The sequence below is a fragment of the Cephus cinctus genome, unplaced genomic scaffold (genome assembly GCF_000341935.2).
Source record: "Cephus cinctus unplaced genomic scaffold, Ccin1 Ccin1_scaffold0091, whole genome shotgun sequence".
Lineage (NCBI taxonomy): Eukaryota > Metazoa > Arthropoda > Insecta > Hymenoptera > Cephidae > Cephus > Cephus cinctus.
The window spans coordinates 493,525-508,916 of NW_014332830.1; the positions used below are offsets into that span (position 1 = coordinate 493,525).

The window sequence follows — 15,392 nt, forward strand, 5'->3', positions numbered from 1 at the left end:
CCCCCCCGCCCCGTCCTTCGATTCTTCTCCTTTCGATCCTCGCTCTTCGCTCCCCAAGTCTGAAAAATGGCGTTGTCTTCCCAATGAAATGGAGGACCTCGTTAGAAGGATACTTGGATATTCGCGATGCCCCGAGCGTCCGCATGATCGATCACTCCGACTCGTGCTGGCTATCAAGAAGACGCTTTGCAAGAAAGAGATGCCGGCTCAATTCCTGAGGAATCAAGGATCCTTAATAAGGATTACGAAGAAACAGGATCTTTTCGAATGACTCGCTGGCCGATCCGAGTCACTTCCGTTGGAATTCCGAATTCTGAGACGAGTGACTCGGAGTGAACGAATGCGCGCGTCAATCAGGCAGCCGTGTGTCATCCGCGTGCTCCCACGTTCCTCCTAGCAGGACTCCTCGGGACGCGCCTGAGCTAGAAACATCCTGGAGACGCGAGAAGGATCAAAGTCGCTGAGAATCTCTGAACTCGAATTGCATCGGTGACGCGAGCGCGTGCGTAGCTATTAGCGTCTCGGCGATCGTTTCGTCTGTTTTATTAAGGCGTCCGCCTTTTAACCTTTATAGGCGGTAGTAGACCTTAGTGCGCGCGAGGGACACAGCCAAAAGGAATTGGTGAGAAAATATTAAAGGATCTTCTTGCCAAGAAGCCACGCAGATTCTTGCCCCATGCAATTAATTAGGTAAACCGGACGCGTGTCGATCTTCGGATATTTTTATGATTGGCAGTGATAGTTCAGCCAATACGGTTCTACGGGGACACAGCCACCTTCCACGGACCCCCCGCACTCTTCGCTTTTCTCTCCGTCCTTCAACCTCCTCCCCTCCGCCCCAAGCTTCGTCGCACATTGATCGCGCATCGCCACCCGTACCACTTGTCGTACTTACCCGAAAAGTTATTTAAGTTATTCGAAAAAGTCCTTTCCGAGCAACGTCGTCACGCCTCTGACCTGATCTCCTGATCGCCTTCGGAGAGGAAGCTCCGTCCAATAGGAAAAGCCACGAAACCTTCCCAGAGATAGAGGATCTTATTCAAACGCTCGAATCGAGAGGATCGGCAACTACGCCGTTTAGAGAACAAGCTGGCCGAGTTGATAATCGGCCTCCGGAATGTTAGATAAAGAGAGCTAGGAGCAGCTACGGGCTCCCAGCGATCCCAGCAATCCAAGCAATCCCAGCAATCCTAGAGATGTCGGGAACAGCAGTGTGAGAGTGCCCGAGGGTCGTGGAATCGGGGAGGAAAGAAATGTTTTCAGTATAAAATGAAAAGGTGAGGAGGGATGGGGAGGAATGTGAGGCAAAAAGAATTGCGTCATTGGGTACCTAGAAGTTTTATCACATATCAAGCGACCGCGTACCTAGATAAGAACACGCGTGTATTCCGCATGTCGAGAGCGAATGCTGAACCGGAACGACAACGGAGACTTGTAATACGTGTTGAAGATACTAGAGCTGCGCGCCTCCGACATTCGCTGAATTTTCAGCCCTGACCGACCGTACACTGATTCTCCAAGCCAACTCACAGCACCCTCAGGAGGACAGATTCACTTTGACCGCAGCATGTAACTCACCAATCGGAGAGTTCGGCCGATACGGAACGGCCATAGCGGCAGATGGCACCAGCGAGCAGGGGAGACGTGTTCAGCGCAACCCTCATGCACGAGAACGTGAGGCTCGTAGCAGTGAGATGCCGCCACTCGACACTTCACTGCAAATCCAACGTTCTTGTTTCCTATCCTTTCTATGGCAGTTAATTTTTTACACATTTAAAAATGTATTACTTTTACGTTGGAATATGTAGGAATAACAGCACGCTCGTGAGTGTGTAAAAAGTGACTACCATAGAAAGGATAGGAAATAACACACTTGGATTCGCAGTGTTGTCACCAATGTCCCTTTTCCCTTTTCCAGCTCCACTATGTTTTTCAAATAAAAGAAGCTTCTACCTTCGGCTTTTTCCCCAAATTCTAACAATTGTGTGTGCTGACTGGTGGGCTTGCTCTGTCAAACTGCAACGACACGTACGGAACGGAGCAAGCATGTAGAGCAAGAACACACTCCTTCGATTGAATATCGTATTCGATTTGAGCAATTACTCGTTTTAAGGATCGATTGGACACTGGATCCTGAAGACTGCAGATATTCAACGAATCTTTGCGTCGCCTGTTCAGTTGATTCGAGAAAATGCAGCAGGCATTTAATAAAAATAGAAAAACCCGAAAGAAAAAGTTGGGCCTGTGTGACAAGGAACAGTGGAGAATCAAACGAGTGCGGATATCCCTTTGAGACGATGAGTAAATAAGAAAAAAAAGGAAAGTACAAGGTTTTTGTTCTATTTTGCGGTGCGAAGTAAACACGAAGGTAAATGCGCGACGAGCAGTGGCGCCTCCTGGTCGCCGATGAAACGCCATCAGTGCTCTCGTGTCTATTATATAGTAGGAGGATTCGGGGAGCGCTCGCGCATGTGAGAATCACGGCGTGACACACGCCTCAGGAGCGAGCCACGACATGACACCCACCGAGGAGGTAACCGGCCTCCTCGAGAAGTACGACAGCGTCGTCGCCGGGGTGACCTAACCTTGCCGACTAGTGAAAAGTCAGAGACTCACGCTTCTGCTCACGATGGACCGGAGACCACGAGGCATTCGAGTATACGCAATACGCAACACGCAATATGCAATACGCAATACGCATCACGCACGACGCAATCCGCACACCAGAAGACTGGCATGCCTCAGTGTTGAGACCCACCATGCCGACCGCCCCCTCCCGAACCCGAACAACCCCGAAAAAATGCGATAAGCCTTGAGACTCACCCTCGTCTGAGTCATCCAGGTCGTCATTCTGGAGGTAGGATATATCTGAAACCCACAAACACCATGGGTTAGCGGAAAATCCCTCGTGTTTTTGAGCAGCCTCGTCCCATCCACAGGCACTCACTCACCCGCCATCTTGCAACAAACTACCGCGACCCTCGCGGCCACGCGACTCAACTTGTGCCCAGCCAATCGACTCGCAATCGTCAACAACCGTAAATCGATCGATGTGCAAAGTCGATAGGTCCGTCGATACACATTTGTATCGCATAAATCGAAATCATAACAGATCATACATATGTTTGTCTCTTAGGCTGTTCTTTTTTTTTCTATTATCTTTCCAGGAGTCTCTGCACATATCCGTTATAAATTCTATTTACATATATATTTATTTTGAACTCCGAGGTAATATGATGGGGAACTCAATCCAGTGTTATCAAAGAATGGAAAAGTTAGAAAGTTGTCGAAACTTCCTATGACCATGAGAGGATCAAAGTCAGGAGAGAAGTTAGTCGCGTTCGCCTGCTTGAAATGTTCAAATATACATAAAATAAATGAACTGGAATGAATTGAAAGAGGACCGTAAGGAAATGCAATAATGCCTCGACGATAAAATATTAGATTTCTTTTATATTCTCCCAGAATATAATATATACATGTACATGTACAAGACTGTTCAACCGAAACTCACCGGTCGAATTTGAGAACTATCGCGCTAAGCCGATATGGTAGTTGACAAATGGAATGTTGCAGCGGACGAGCAACTAAACCTTGGCCCGTCTTCGTGCCGCAGTGTGTTGCCAAACGGTGATCAAGAAAATCAATTGCATGACAGCTGTCAAATGGGAGCGGCTCGTCTATGGCTGCATAGTTCTGTACATAATATATGCATGTACGTATACATTCTATTACTTATATATATATATATATGTATATATATATATGCATGTGTGTGTGTGTGTGTGTGTGTATGTAAACTTAATATTTATTCTACAGGTTATATTTTACAAGGCGATGTGCGCAAAAATTCAACGTATAATGTGTAGAATCGAAAGTACTATGTTCTGATTAGTCATGAAACCGCAAAGTATTAAAATATGTCGAATCGGTCTGACTTTCGAAAAATAACTCGTACATTCCCGATTATTTTCTACGCAAATACTGTATTGCAAGGAACAGGAAATGCACGAAATAATTCATCTGTATTCTCTGTACAGCTTGAGTGATAAGGCATTAGATTAATGATTACCATGTGATACCTGTCAGAAACTGCGAAAGGTAGGTAAACGAAAGGAATTAGATTGATAAATGCTAATTTTTCCGATGCGTGTCATGTGTTGTCTAGGGCAACTTCCTCGATCGTAGCTCTGCACATTGGACACTCGATCAGCTGCTTCGAGCAGGTAGGGCAAAATCCTCTGAAAAGTAAAGAAAAACTCCATTGCCACGCGACTCCAGTTCCAATCATTTGGCGGAATTTGCAGATCAATCTTACCGATGATCGCACGGAAGCAGTCTTACGGAAGCCTTCCGGTCGAAGCAAAGAGTGCAAGAGTCCTCTCTAACGCTCAATTTCCTCAGCTGGTCCAGATATATGTGCCTCGGAAGAACAATTTTATCCTCTGGATTTAAAGTCGCGTAGTCATTGAACTTTTGATATTCCCTGTCCGTCGGCGGATACTTGAACGGTACATTTCCAAAATTAAAGAGGCATTGCTGAAATGACATAAAACTGGCAGCTGCAAAGAATCCAGACCTACGGAAAAAGTTAAAAATGTCAATGAGCTAAATATTTTCTTATAAGTGTCAAAGTCGTTCAGAGAAAATGTTCGCACTTTGCGGTCTTAAAAACCTGGACGCAAGGCTTTAACGGAATTCCATTCAATGAAAATATTATTTCAAGTTTCTTCAAATCCAACAAACAACCCAAAACATCGCCTGCCTTCCAGCACGGTCTTTCCTGATACTTTTCACTCCTCGCGCTGTGCCAAATCAATCGTCTGCAGCCGTCATAGGCCAAGGAGAATTCGTCATCGCCTATCCCATAACCTTCCTGAAACCCAGAGATTCCTAAGTTACGCATACGTCTCAGACAGAGAAGGAAGGTTCTCTTAGACTCTCACATGATTCAAAAATGTACTGTCTTTGGTAGCCCAACCGATCTGCATCACTCCTGTAGTTATAATGAGCGTTTCGTAATACCAAACACCGGAATCGACTTGAAACGTACAGCGTACACTCTCGAAGGAATAAGCATCGCAGCGCGCCTAAAACAAAGACGACGTCCAATCAAAAATAAATCGGCTAATAGTCCTACGAATAATGAACTAAATACCTCCAAGCCATTAGGTGAAATTTTCAGGTACTCGCTCACATCCTTCGTATTTAACATCACGTTTATGCCAGTCATGTCAACTGTGTCATGAGAGTACTTCCTACCTTCCATTAAAACTAAAACCAGAGAAATCGGAATTAGCACAAACGGACAGCCTCGTTATTGGAACAAGCTGTGTCAAATATTTTTTTTTTAATTCTTACATAAGTTGTCCAAGCACCACTGAGCACAAAAGCCGACTTGACGTCGCACGTAATGGGTCTCTGTTGCCCATTTTTCCAACTCCAACAATGGATTTTCCTTTTCCGCTAATAATCGCTTCTTAATTGTTAATTTGTTCTCACCTAACAATAATGATTAATTAAGAAAATCAATCCCTGAGAATTTTATAAACCTACATTCCATCTACTTACTCGTCTGGGCAAATTTTTCCAAAGCTATTAAGGAATACAACACCACATATGGTTCAATGTCTTCTTTCTGTAAAAATACGCAATTTTCCATCTCCATCCTTCACTTCAAGAAACTTTATACTTTCTTTTTTATAATTGTCGTTTGTATCACTTACAAGATTTGATACCAAATAATCTAAAGTTGCATCGGACAGTATTGCTATACTGCTAGGACCTGCTAATTTTTCTGCTATACATCCAAGTACAACACAAATATTGCGCTGCTGTGTGGCATTAGTTTGCATTTTACCGAATTTTTTAGACAATTGGAACGTATGTGCCAGCCTGAGTACAGAGTCCTGTAAAATCAAAAAATTCAGTAAAATTGTTAAATCTAAATTTACATCATTTAACGAATGAATCTTACCTTAGAAGGTAATGGACAATCATCCAATAACAAAGTAATGACAGATGGGCCCAATGGATTGTGCATGGGTATAACATTCACCATAGAGCTGACAACTTGAATCCATCCGTCCTCTTTATCCGCGATAGCATGCAATTTCAACATTGCTGGTGGTGGCTCCTGTTCACTGAATTAAAGAGAAAGTAATTGTAATTGAATTTAGAAGCAATAAAGATAACAGTCATTTAAATTCAAAAGCAACGTGTAAAGTTTCTTAAAGGAGAAACGCACTTGTCCACAAGAGTTCCAATAACCCCAAGTGTTTCCAACACCAATCTGTCGACAAGGCCCGATATTGGAAATCTTAAACTTGGTGGTGATCCATCGCCTGCAGCAATTGCATCCACATTCGAAACAGGCAAGACTGTGTTTCCACTTTGAGCATGATTATGAGATCTGTATGCATCGTCGTCTTCAGAGGTGTCTTTACACAAACAATTGCCCATTCCCACAGATTGTCAAGAGAACACTGTCTCGTTATGTTGCACTTGCGAATAATTCTTTACAATGCATTTGAATCAGCACACATCATACACTTTTTTCTAATATTCACAATTCCTCTGTAGAAGTAAATAATGTCTTACAGAGCTGTAAGCACAATATATAGTCTAAAGAACTATAAGAGAGGAATAACCACTTGTTAGAAGGAAAAAACGATATAAAAAAACATAACAGTGAGAGTTGAAAATAGTTTAAAATAAAGGCTATTATTATTTTAGGTACATGTTAAAAAAAATATTATTACGAAGAGTTTGATAAGTGGAATTTATCAACTTTTATTTGAATTATCAAACTGACACGTTCCTCTTGATGATTCAATACTACAGAGAAAGAATTTGAAGACTTGTGAAGATAACTTTTGATACGTAACTTTTAAAATGCAAATGTTCCAGTAGTGCATCAAATGATCTCGTTTTATACGAAATAGTGAAATGTCATGTAGAAGCTGTTCAAATGATCTTATTCGGTCTCCGTCGAGGAAAAGAATATTAAGCAATGTCAACGAATAGAAGATTAAAGAAAATTTGTGCTAGGTTATGAATGTCACAAAACTCAAACAAACGCCGAATGGTTGCCTCCGGTGGTTGCGGCCAACACTGGTCAATGTTGATGATTGATGATACCGACAAAAGGAGATATCTCAACGTATCTAAAGATATTTCAAATATTTCACTGGATATCACAGAAAAACACAAACCAACTTGCAGAAACTCTTCTTTCTTGCTGTAAAGCCCCACATCCTAGACCGCAGCCGGAATCAAAGGCATCCATCCGTCAATCTTTTAAATTTATTGGAGATATCCTGATGCTCGTAACGCGATATGCAACCATTTAAGAAAGAAACAGGGACAAAGTCTAAATAAAATTTGTATGTAGCGTGGCTGCTTTAAACCGTTGACCGACACCGCATACATCCATGGGTTGAAGATTTTTAAGAAATAGCAGTTCGCAACGACCATTCACGTAATGCATAAGACAAATAATCGTAGTTGACCGAAAACTTCCACGTCTGACGTTTCTGATAAGCGCCCAACTAATTGTTTTTATCACTTACACCTTGCGTTTTTTCGACTGGCACATTTTATTAATTTTATTTCATCGAAATGTATGTACCGCATCGATCCGAAACATGAAATGTGACGGAATCAGACGGAATGAAGCAGAATGACACGGAACAGCTACCAGCAAAATTGTCAGTCGTGGTAAGTCGTGATTTTGTGACCGCATGTATATACATACATATGCAGGGTTATTCACGCAACTCCAGCTGAAATGGCCCGAATGGGTGATTTCTTGAATCAGAGCAGGGTGGCATCATTAAAGAAATGAAAATTAACGTCATAAAATTGCTAGATCATGTGAATTCGCATTCTTTGATTTGCTTAACAAGGCCATGCTGCCTCGATTATTAACAGAATTGTTCAATCGCGCCCAGCTTCAGCTAGTGCGTTTGCCGTTAACTATATATTATATTTGCAGTGTACTATAGATACATGGGTATGCGTACACGTCATTGCAACGGTCTTCTCGAGGAATCGAATCCACCAGTAAATCACAGCGTATAATTAGTAGTAATCGGTGGGAAGGAGTCTTGTTCAACATTCTTCAACGTCGACAAAACGTTTTTTGTCTTTGTACTTCGATTTTCAGATTGATCTGTTGCTAACCTACAAAGCAATTCCTTGCAAAATACTACTTGTTGCTGCATATAACAATTGACATGGTCTATATATCCGAAGGTAATGACAGGGAAATCTGTTTCGATAATGACAATGTTTCCAGTATGTTTTCGAACGAGTTAAAATAGATTGAATGCATACCTATAGTTCACTAATTATAGATATGCAATACACGTATTTCATTTCTCACCTGACTTCGTTAAAAACATAGCCAATATTGACATTTTGTAATGAATTTTTCAGATGGACGCGTTCTGGAATCCAACCCTTGGAGTTTCAGCAAAATCTACTCGCTTTTTGCAGGATTTTTTTTCATGATTCTCATGTTGTAAGTATAAGTATGTCAAAAATCTGTATTATTATTGAATCAAGGGTGATGAAGTATTAGATAAACATATGATGTTTTCATTACAATATACTGATTCTCAAATACTCTAACGGTTTCTTTTTTGCTATAAGTAAAATTTTATGATGATTAGTTTCAGAACGTTAATTAATCCTGATATAACCAAACATGGTGATCAGTATTCTCGGGACTACAGACCTGGTTCTGGGTAATGTATTCAAATAATCATTATTTTTATAATCTATGTTGAAAAATCTTGTGTCTTGCTGATTCAAATAATAAATGTTTCCATTACAAAATTTCTGGGATAGACCTCCACGTCCACCAAGCCGAAGGATAGGTAGACCGTACACTGGAGAAACTCATAACGTTCCTGGAGGTTGTCGTTCATGCGCCCGGCAGTAATCGAATAATTTTAATGAATTCTATAACATTTTCTATATTTCTATAAATTTATTGCATCTTAAATATGATAATCTTCAATATGTAGAATTACTGCAAAATCATCAAGGAATATAAGGAAAGACAAAATCTGCTTGTAATCCTAATCTCTAATAATATATAGAGAGCCTATTTTTATGTTCGCGAAAAAGTCACGAACTAGTGAACCGATCTTCATCAAATTTTAATACATTATTCTTGATTACTCCAAGACGGACATAAGTTTTGCAGCATCTTCAAAAAATGCCTTATTACCATATAATTAATAGGTTTGTTTTCGTTACCTACACTTTCTGCACTTTTCAAAAAGTGCAAATTCTTATTGTATGATATTTGTAAGTAATCACACGAGAACTTGCCCTTTCTGAAAAATGCAGAAAGTGTAGATTAACGCGAACAAATCTAATGTGAGCATTTTTTTACACTGTACAGCGTTACGTATACTCGGCTCACGCGCGATACCTCGTAAAATTTATTAATTTTCTTAAAAGATAATTTTAACCATATATGATTCTAACGAACATGACTCAGTGACGCTAATATCTCGGGCGAAAACGAGACGGGAAAGAGTAGTATATCATATACTAATTTTAATTTTTACATAAAAAATATAAATTACAATGTTGTGTGTGTGTGTGTGTGTGTGTGTGTGTGTGTGTGTGTGTGTGTGTGTGTGTGTGTGTGTGTGTGTGTGTGTGTGTGTGTGTGTGTGTGTGTGTGTGTGTGTGTGTGTGTGTGTGTGTGTGTGTATTTAACATATAAGATGTTGACAAAAGCTGTAACAATATTATCATTACTTGTATTCCAATGATTTAATATATCTGAAAAATAAAGAGAATAATATAAGAGAAAAGGAAGAGGATTCACTTTTATGCGATACATACCTTGGTAACCAAACCAGCTGCAACAGTGGTACCTGCAACGCGAAGCATTACCCTGCCAAGCTGCTTTACATCTTTGTACAATTCCATACCAATCGGCCGTTGTGTTCTGATTTCAACTATTGCGCTCGAGTTTTTTGGAAGGCATCGTGGTTTTTTTTTAATAATTTCGCCGGTACCTCTGTGAAGTTGTGCTATCAATCTGACTATGACTGCCGGTTCAACGAGGGATTGTTGATGCATCACCACTGGAAGGCCTTTGGTAATTGGTGTCGCGACCGCGAATAGAACAATATGTGCTTCGAATCGCGTCGTTGTTCGCACAGGATATTGAGGAGTGCAAAGAATGTCTCCCACAGCAACACTCTGCTGTTCGATACCCGATAAAGTCAATGCCACATGATCGCCGGCGAACGCGCTCGTTATTGAAATGTCATCAATTTGCAAACCTGTAGCAAACATGAGATTATTGATAGGTCACAATTAGAGGAATTGGAATCAGTATCGTTTTCAGGTGTAAAACAGCGAAGCGCTGATCTGAATTTAAAAGCATTAAGTTAAATATGAAAACACTAATATCGAACCTCTTACGAGCGCAACTTCATTGTAGGGTAATACAAGGACCTTGTCACTCACGGAAACCATCCCAGTTTCAACGTGACCGGAAACACAAAATCCAGAACCAGTTCCTTTGAATATATCATTGACGGAGAAGCGAAATGGTTTATTTATAGGTCGTTCAGGACATTTGAAACTGTCGATTACGCTAACCAGTGTCGGGCCTGTATACCTAAATACCGGTAAACGGTAATCCCATTAATTCATAAAGGGTTTAGATCCTTGAATTATAGAAGAGGATGCTCTTACAAAGACAATCCGCCTCACCCACCAACTTGACAATCCTTCCTCTTTAGGTTCCATGACCAAATTTTCGCCCGACAAACCGCTACAAGGTACAAAAGGCACAGCATCCCTGAACCCAGCCTGCTTCAGAAAGATATTCATCTTTTCGACTATCTCATTAAATCTTTCCTTTGACCATCCAACCGTATCCAGTTTGTTAACCACTACTGCCAATTGGGTGATGCCTGAACGAGAAGCATGCCAATTAAATACAACTTGCTGAGAATTATCATTATATGATTAATTACATTATCACAACTGGAGAAATTACCAAGAGAGCGTAACAATAGCGCGTGTTCTCGAGTCTGTCCACCACTGTCAAATCCTGTTTCAAATTCACCCCGAGTTGCATCAACCACCAGCAAGGCAACGTCGGCCTGCGTAGCACCGGTGATCATATTCGGTATAAAGTCTTTGTGCCCAGGTGCATCCAAGATTGTGACAGACTTGGTGGCAGTTTCGAATTTCGAATGTCCCACGTCCATTGTAATACCACGTTCTCTGAAAACACGATACGCGACCAAATCAGAAGGAATAAGAAGACAAAAATAAAGTATCGAAGCACAAACACTGACCTTTCCTCGCCAGTCTCGTCGAGGACCCATGCGTACGCGAATGATTGCTTGCCAATTTTCTTGCTCTCTTGCTGGTACTTGTGAATAAGTCTTGCGGGCACTTGGTCCAGGTCGCAAAGAAGTCTCCCGAGCAGGGTACTCTTACCTGCGTCTACGTGTCCGACGACCACAAGATGCAACTGTTCCTTTGCATCGCCACGCTTCTTCCTATAGGCTGTCATCGCGTCGATTTTATTCTCGATGCTTAGACTTTTTTCTCGACATTTGGATTCGGACTCGGGCGTTGCACGACCTGAAGCCGGCGACTGACATCTCGACGGCGTATTTGATTTTGAAGAGGAAACGATCAAGGTCCTTTTGTCTTTTTGATTTTGATCGTCCTTTCGTTTGATATCCGGAGAATTTTGACCGGATGACGGACTCTGCGAGCGTGAGCTGCTGCTAATTCTGGAGTGCACGAGGTCAGAATTGTCGGAGCCGCTTAAATCGAATCCTTTAACGATGGACCGTGTTGCAGCTGGAACCACCCTTACTGCAGGAGACACTCCGGTTTGGAACGGTGCTGCCTTCGAGGCTGTCTTATTACCTAATGTCAAACACTGTGTCAAGCTTCATTCCTCATTTTTATGACTTATGCTATAATACATCCTTCTCTATATAATATTTGTAACTACTATAGGTCCTAATATACGCTGTCTTTGTATTTACTCTAGCTAATCATTATTCAAGATTCAGCACGTTTTATTTAAGCGTTATTTTTCTTTTGCCGACAAACTTCGTCACACTCGTGCACATTTACAGTATTTTCGTACGAATCGCCAGTTTTTATGTGCCTAGGATTTAGTCAACTAAATGAAACACGCATGCATCGAGGTGTGTTGGCACAAATGAAAAACATTCAATGAGTGGAATTTAAAAATAATAAAACCGTGGACAATTTTTCGCGCATTTGCGTTTGTGAATATGATACAATTTACGGTTGCAACACTGATTGCGGCAATAAATATATTGAAATACATTTTTACAAGGCAATAGCTAATCGAATTTCCATGAGTATGAGGAATTGTGATTGATCATCTGTTACTTAGTTTCTTATTGACACGTAAGCGCATCGCGCTTCTCGTCTCTCCTACACAGATTTGCAAGGATAACGCTGTCGGGGGACGGACTATGAAAATCAAAAGGTTCCACGGTGTTTAACTGCTTCCTTGGACTTCTGATATAAGACTTTCTAGAATTCCACCTCTTACACAATGTCTTTCCAAATAAAGATGCTACTTTCTTCGAGTACGAAAGCTCAGCATGTTGCAAATTACTCAAATCTAAGTTACACTCGTGTTCGAGATTAGTCAACGCGCCGGGCAACGGAATTACATCGTCAGCGTCGATAGAGAAATCTAACGAACAACCGTCGCTAATTGGAAACATCCATTCTGTCCTGGACGTGTCTCTAGAGGGAAGTCTCGCCGCCGCAGGTACGCTTTCCCTGAGAGCGTTACTCAAATCGATCACCCAGTTATCGGGGGACGGTGTTCTCAAACCTTCCTCCACTGTACTACTACTTTTATCTCTATCGGCCGACATGATACCAGTTTCCGAAAAACTTTTGCCCAATCCTTCAATCGTATTCTCATCATTACACAGAGCAGGCACGTGCGATTCTGGTATCGTCTGATCCCCCATCGGCGTAACCAGTGTCCCATGAGTCTTCGCAGAGTTTGACACATCAGCAGAAAGTGGACCGAATTTTTTACGAAATTTCGGTATAACGAAACTCGAATTCGTTTTAGATACTGTTATAGGTCTTTGCGCAATCACGGAACTACTTGAATTTTGTAAATGGTGTGATGCAAGATCTGCCAACGACGCAAACGACTGCGTATTTTTGACAGGCAGAGAGGGAGGCGATGCTGACAATGCATCCATTGTTTTCGGACGAAAGTCTGTGTGCTTATTCACAATGTCACTTGAAAATACCGAAGGAAACTGCTTATTCATAAGTGCATTATTTTTTAAGTTGATCGAAATTTCTGAAGACTTTTGAGAACTACGTTTGTCAAGATAGTCGGCGCTGAAGAGCTTATTTCTTGGAAACTCCGCATTCACTGCTGAGGCAGTATTAGATTCTACAGAAGATGAGGTCAATGCATGAACAAGACCGTGCGATCTACCGATTAAGGAACCCATACCTTACCAGCGAAGTAGTGTGGCATTACATGAAACAGAAATAAGGAAATTCAAATCGATATCATTCTCTTCTACATTATGACTGTTGTCCACTTTTTCATAACCAATGGAAATTTTCAAATAGTATTCACAAACTACATACTACTTTCCTTTTTCCATGGGAAGTAGAAAGTGTTAAATATATATATTTGAAAAACCTCCCATTTAAAGAACTTTTATTGAATTGAAATATACCTTGATATGCATCTGGTTGTTCTGAATTGGCCACACAATCTGCAAATATCAGTATGGCTATGCAATAACCTCCTTTGCTTGAATTAGAAAAGAATAAGAGATTTTTTTAAGGCAGATATTACCGGTCGTATCCTTTGGTGAAGATTCTTTTAAAATTGCATCCAGTGCTGCCTCTGTATTGAAGTTTGATTGCAGAATCTTTTCAATGAGAGTTGAGTCAGAAACTGTGTCACCTATCACATTTCTAATGGCTTCGATGCAAGATGACAATTTGGCTGCATCCAAATTTGAAAGTTCTGTGCTTTTGTGAGTAAAAGAAGTTCCAGGTGGTACTAAAGTTGTTGTGTTATCCATGTCCTCATTACCCTCAACAATATCTTCTTCCGTGAAGTAAGAGGCAATATTTTGCCGTTTATTTCGGTCAAACATGAATTGCTCGGCTGTAATATTAATAAGATAGAATTGTAGAATTGTGCTATAAAGTTAACCCTATATTTTCAATGTCTAATAAAAGAACTCAATTATCATCCAGTTAATGAAATATTAATGATCAAGGTAGGACAAAATAAAGATGTTAAAATTAGTAAATTAACCTATGCATTAAAATATATTTTTAGAAAGCTTGATATCTAAGACATTTACTGTAAAAAAATGAACATCATTTAAGATATACTTATTGAGAAATTACTTTTAAACGGAAGGCATGCAATGGCTGTCTCTCTATTTTGCATGCTCTTTTTCCCAATCTATAAGAGCTAAGGAAAAATAGCAGTGCAGATTGCGCATGCAGTAAGCATTACAATTTATTAATGAGAACAATTATTTATTAGTATTAAATTCACATTTTGGGATATATTTTTCTATTTCTTTATGGAATGTAACACACTGCATACAGCTATAGATTTGACTTTAGTCAAACTCAAACATATTACTTTAAGGCCACTAGAATAACATGATGCTATATTCTATTGATCTTGAATAATACTTACCACTAGGAGAAACACAATAATCATCCTCAACAGAATGACCATAAACATCGTCATACCCATCATATTCTGCAAAAAATAACGATTTCATATTGAACATAAGGATTAAGCGGAATAATAAACAATTAAATATTTTCATATATCGAATTGGTATTTTGTGAATTTGTTAACCTACAATTTGAACCGAGAGTACATACCATCTGAATAATTCATAGATCGTACATCCCGATGACGAGACATTTTTTGTATTTATTTAATTTGGCTATTAGATGAAAAATTAATCAAAATAGTCTAAACAGCAATTGGAATCAAACGGACAACAGCTAACAGCTAACAACTGTGAAACTGCAAGGTGCTGCAACGAAACTGCGAGAACCTTCCCTTCCTTCCTTCCTTCCTTTTCTTATAACTAACTCCTCCAATGAGGAGATGTGCCAGAACTGCGAGAACCCTTCCTTCCTTCCTTTCCTTATGGCTGTATCCCCAATGGGGGACATGTGCCAGTAACTGGTCCTAATAATCAAGGTTGGAAAGTTTGACAATAGATGGCGATGTACCTTGCGAGACGGTCGTGAGGGGACCTACAAAGTTTATACACCGAATCCGAACAGTGTTGGGCGAAATCCGTATAAATACTCACTTA

General features: G+C 40.5%; 4 protein-coding genes across 19 annotated transcripts in view; 1 reads left to right on the forward strand and 3 right to left on the reverse strand.

Moving 5' to 3' along the window:
* LOC107273310 (serine/threonine-protein phosphatase 4 regulatory subunit 1) overlaps positions 1–3,026 on the reverse strand; it is an 83,369-nt gene extending 80,343 nt beyond the window's left edge. The window contains exons 1-2 of one of the 3 annotated variants that reach the window (XM_015751393.2): positions 2,952–3,026; positions 2,824–2,868 (exon numbers count right to left, since the gene is read on the reverse strand). In XM_015751393.2, the coding sequence (XP_015606879.1) occupies positions 2,824–2,868; positions 2,952–2,958 (52 nt within the window). In that variant the 5' untranslated portion in view covers positions 2,959–3,026. Of the gene's footprint in view, positions 1–2,823; positions 2,869–2,951 lie in introns of those variants that run through there. The other 2 variants (XM_015751385.2, XM_025091043.1) reach the window with 2 other exon arrangements.
* Positions 3,027–3,435: 409 nt separating this feature from the next.
* LOC107273346 (RING finger and SPRY domain-containing protein 1) lies at positions 3,436–7,416 on the reverse strand. Of its 10 annotated transcripts, none has more exons than XR_001539213.2 (11): positions 6,248–7,416; positions 5,978–6,143; positions 5,727–5,909; positions 5,572–5,638; positions 5,362–5,502; positions 5,159–5,274; positions 4,947–5,090; positions 4,659–4,876; positions 4,319–4,579; positions 4,083–4,241; positions 3,436–3,696 (listed from the first exon to the last, which is right to left on the reverse strand). XR_001539213.2 is itself a non-coding variant. In XM_015751498.2 (11 exons), the coding sequence occupies exons 2-11, from the start codon at positions 6,460–6,462 to the stop codon at positions 4,154–4,156; spliced, it is 1,599 nt and encodes a 532-aa protein (XP_015606984.1). In that variant the 5' UTR covers positions 6,463–6,576; positions 7,219–7,416; the 3' UTR covers positions 3,436–4,153. The 10 variants fall into 10 exon arrangements, 8 of the variants coding, with proteins under 8 accessions (XP_015606984.1, XP_015606967.1, XP_015606950.1 ...); XR_003061625.1 differs by having other exon boundaries at positions 4,073–4,241; XM_015751498.2 differs by having other exon boundaries at positions 3,436–4,241; positions 6,248–6,576; positions 7,219–7,416.
* On the reverse strand, positions 3,436–15,189 carry LOC107273339 (HBS1-like protein). Of its 5 annotated transcripts, none has more exons than XM_015751434.2 (11): positions 14,947–15,189; positions 14,753–14,818; positions 13,886–14,203; positions 13,764–13,802; positions 11,343–11,928; positions 11,039–11,268; positions 10,754–10,952; positions 10,449–10,654; positions 9,868–10,313; positions 9,717–9,804; positions 3,436–3,749 (listed from the first exon to the last, which is right to left on the reverse strand). In XM_015751434.2, exons 1-10 carry the CDS (start codon positions 14,987–14,989, stop codon positions 9,796–9,798), a joined length of 2,142 nt encoding a protein of 713 aa, XP_015606920.1. In that variant the 5' UTR covers positions 14,990–15,189; the 3' UTR covers positions 3,436–3,749; positions 9,717–9,795. The 5 variants fall into 5 exon arrangements, with proteins under 5 accessions (XP_015606920.1, XP_024946814.1, XP_024946827.1 ...); XM_025091046.1 differs by having other exon boundaries at positions 3,436–3,755; positions 9,715–9,804; XM_025091059.1 differs by having other exon boundaries at positions 3,436–3,751; positions 9,713–9,804.
* On the forward strand, positions 7,514–9,084 carry LOC107273404 (selenoprotein K). The gene is made up of 5 exons (XM_015751567.1): positions 7,514–7,719; positions 7,997–8,256; positions 8,440–8,524; positions 8,676–8,750; positions 8,854–9,084. Exons 2-5 carry the CDS (start codon positions 8,238–8,240, stop codon positions 8,945–8,947), a joined length of 273 nt encoding a protein of 90 aa, XP_015607053.1. The 5' UTR covers positions 7,514–7,719; positions 7,997–8,237; the 3' UTR covers positions 8,948–9,084.
* Positions 15,190–15,392: the final 203 nt, after the last annotated feature.

Bases quoted from the DNA above. Each gene is read 5' to 3' on its own strand.
- LOC107273346 (XM_015751498.2), bottom strand. From the start codon at position 6,462: ATGGGCAATTGTTTGTGTAAAGACACCTCTGAAGACGACGATGCATAC. The intron at 5,639-5,726 runs GTAAGTGATACA...GTATTTTTACAG, and splicing joins ATTATTTGGTATCAAATCTT to AAAGAAGACATTGAACCATA. The intron at 5,503-5,571 runs GTAAGTAGATGG...CATTATTGTTAG, and splicing joins GGAAAAATTTGCCCAGACGA to GTGAGAACAAATTAACAATT.
- LOC107273339 (XM_015751434.2), bottom strand. From the start codon at position 14,989: ATGTCTCGTCATCGGGATGTACGATCTATGAATTATTCAGATG. The intron at 14,204-14,752 runs GTAAGTATTATT...TTAATATTACAG, and splicing joins TTATTGTGTTTCTCCTAGTG to CCGAGCAATTCATGTTTGAC. The intron at 10,953-11,038 runs GTAATTTCTCCA...CTTCTCGTTCAG, and splicing joins GCTATTGTTACGCTCTCTTG to GCATCACCCAATTGGCAGTA.
- LOC107273404 (XM_015751567.1), top strand. The intron at 8,525-8,675 runs GTAAGTATAAGT...TATGATGATTAG, and splicing joins TTTTTCATGATTCTCATGTT to TTTCAGAACGTTAATTAATC. The intron at 8,751-8,853 runs GTAATGTATTCA...TTTCTGGGATAG, and splicing joins GACTACAGACCTGGTTCTGG to ACCTCCACGTCCACCAAGCC.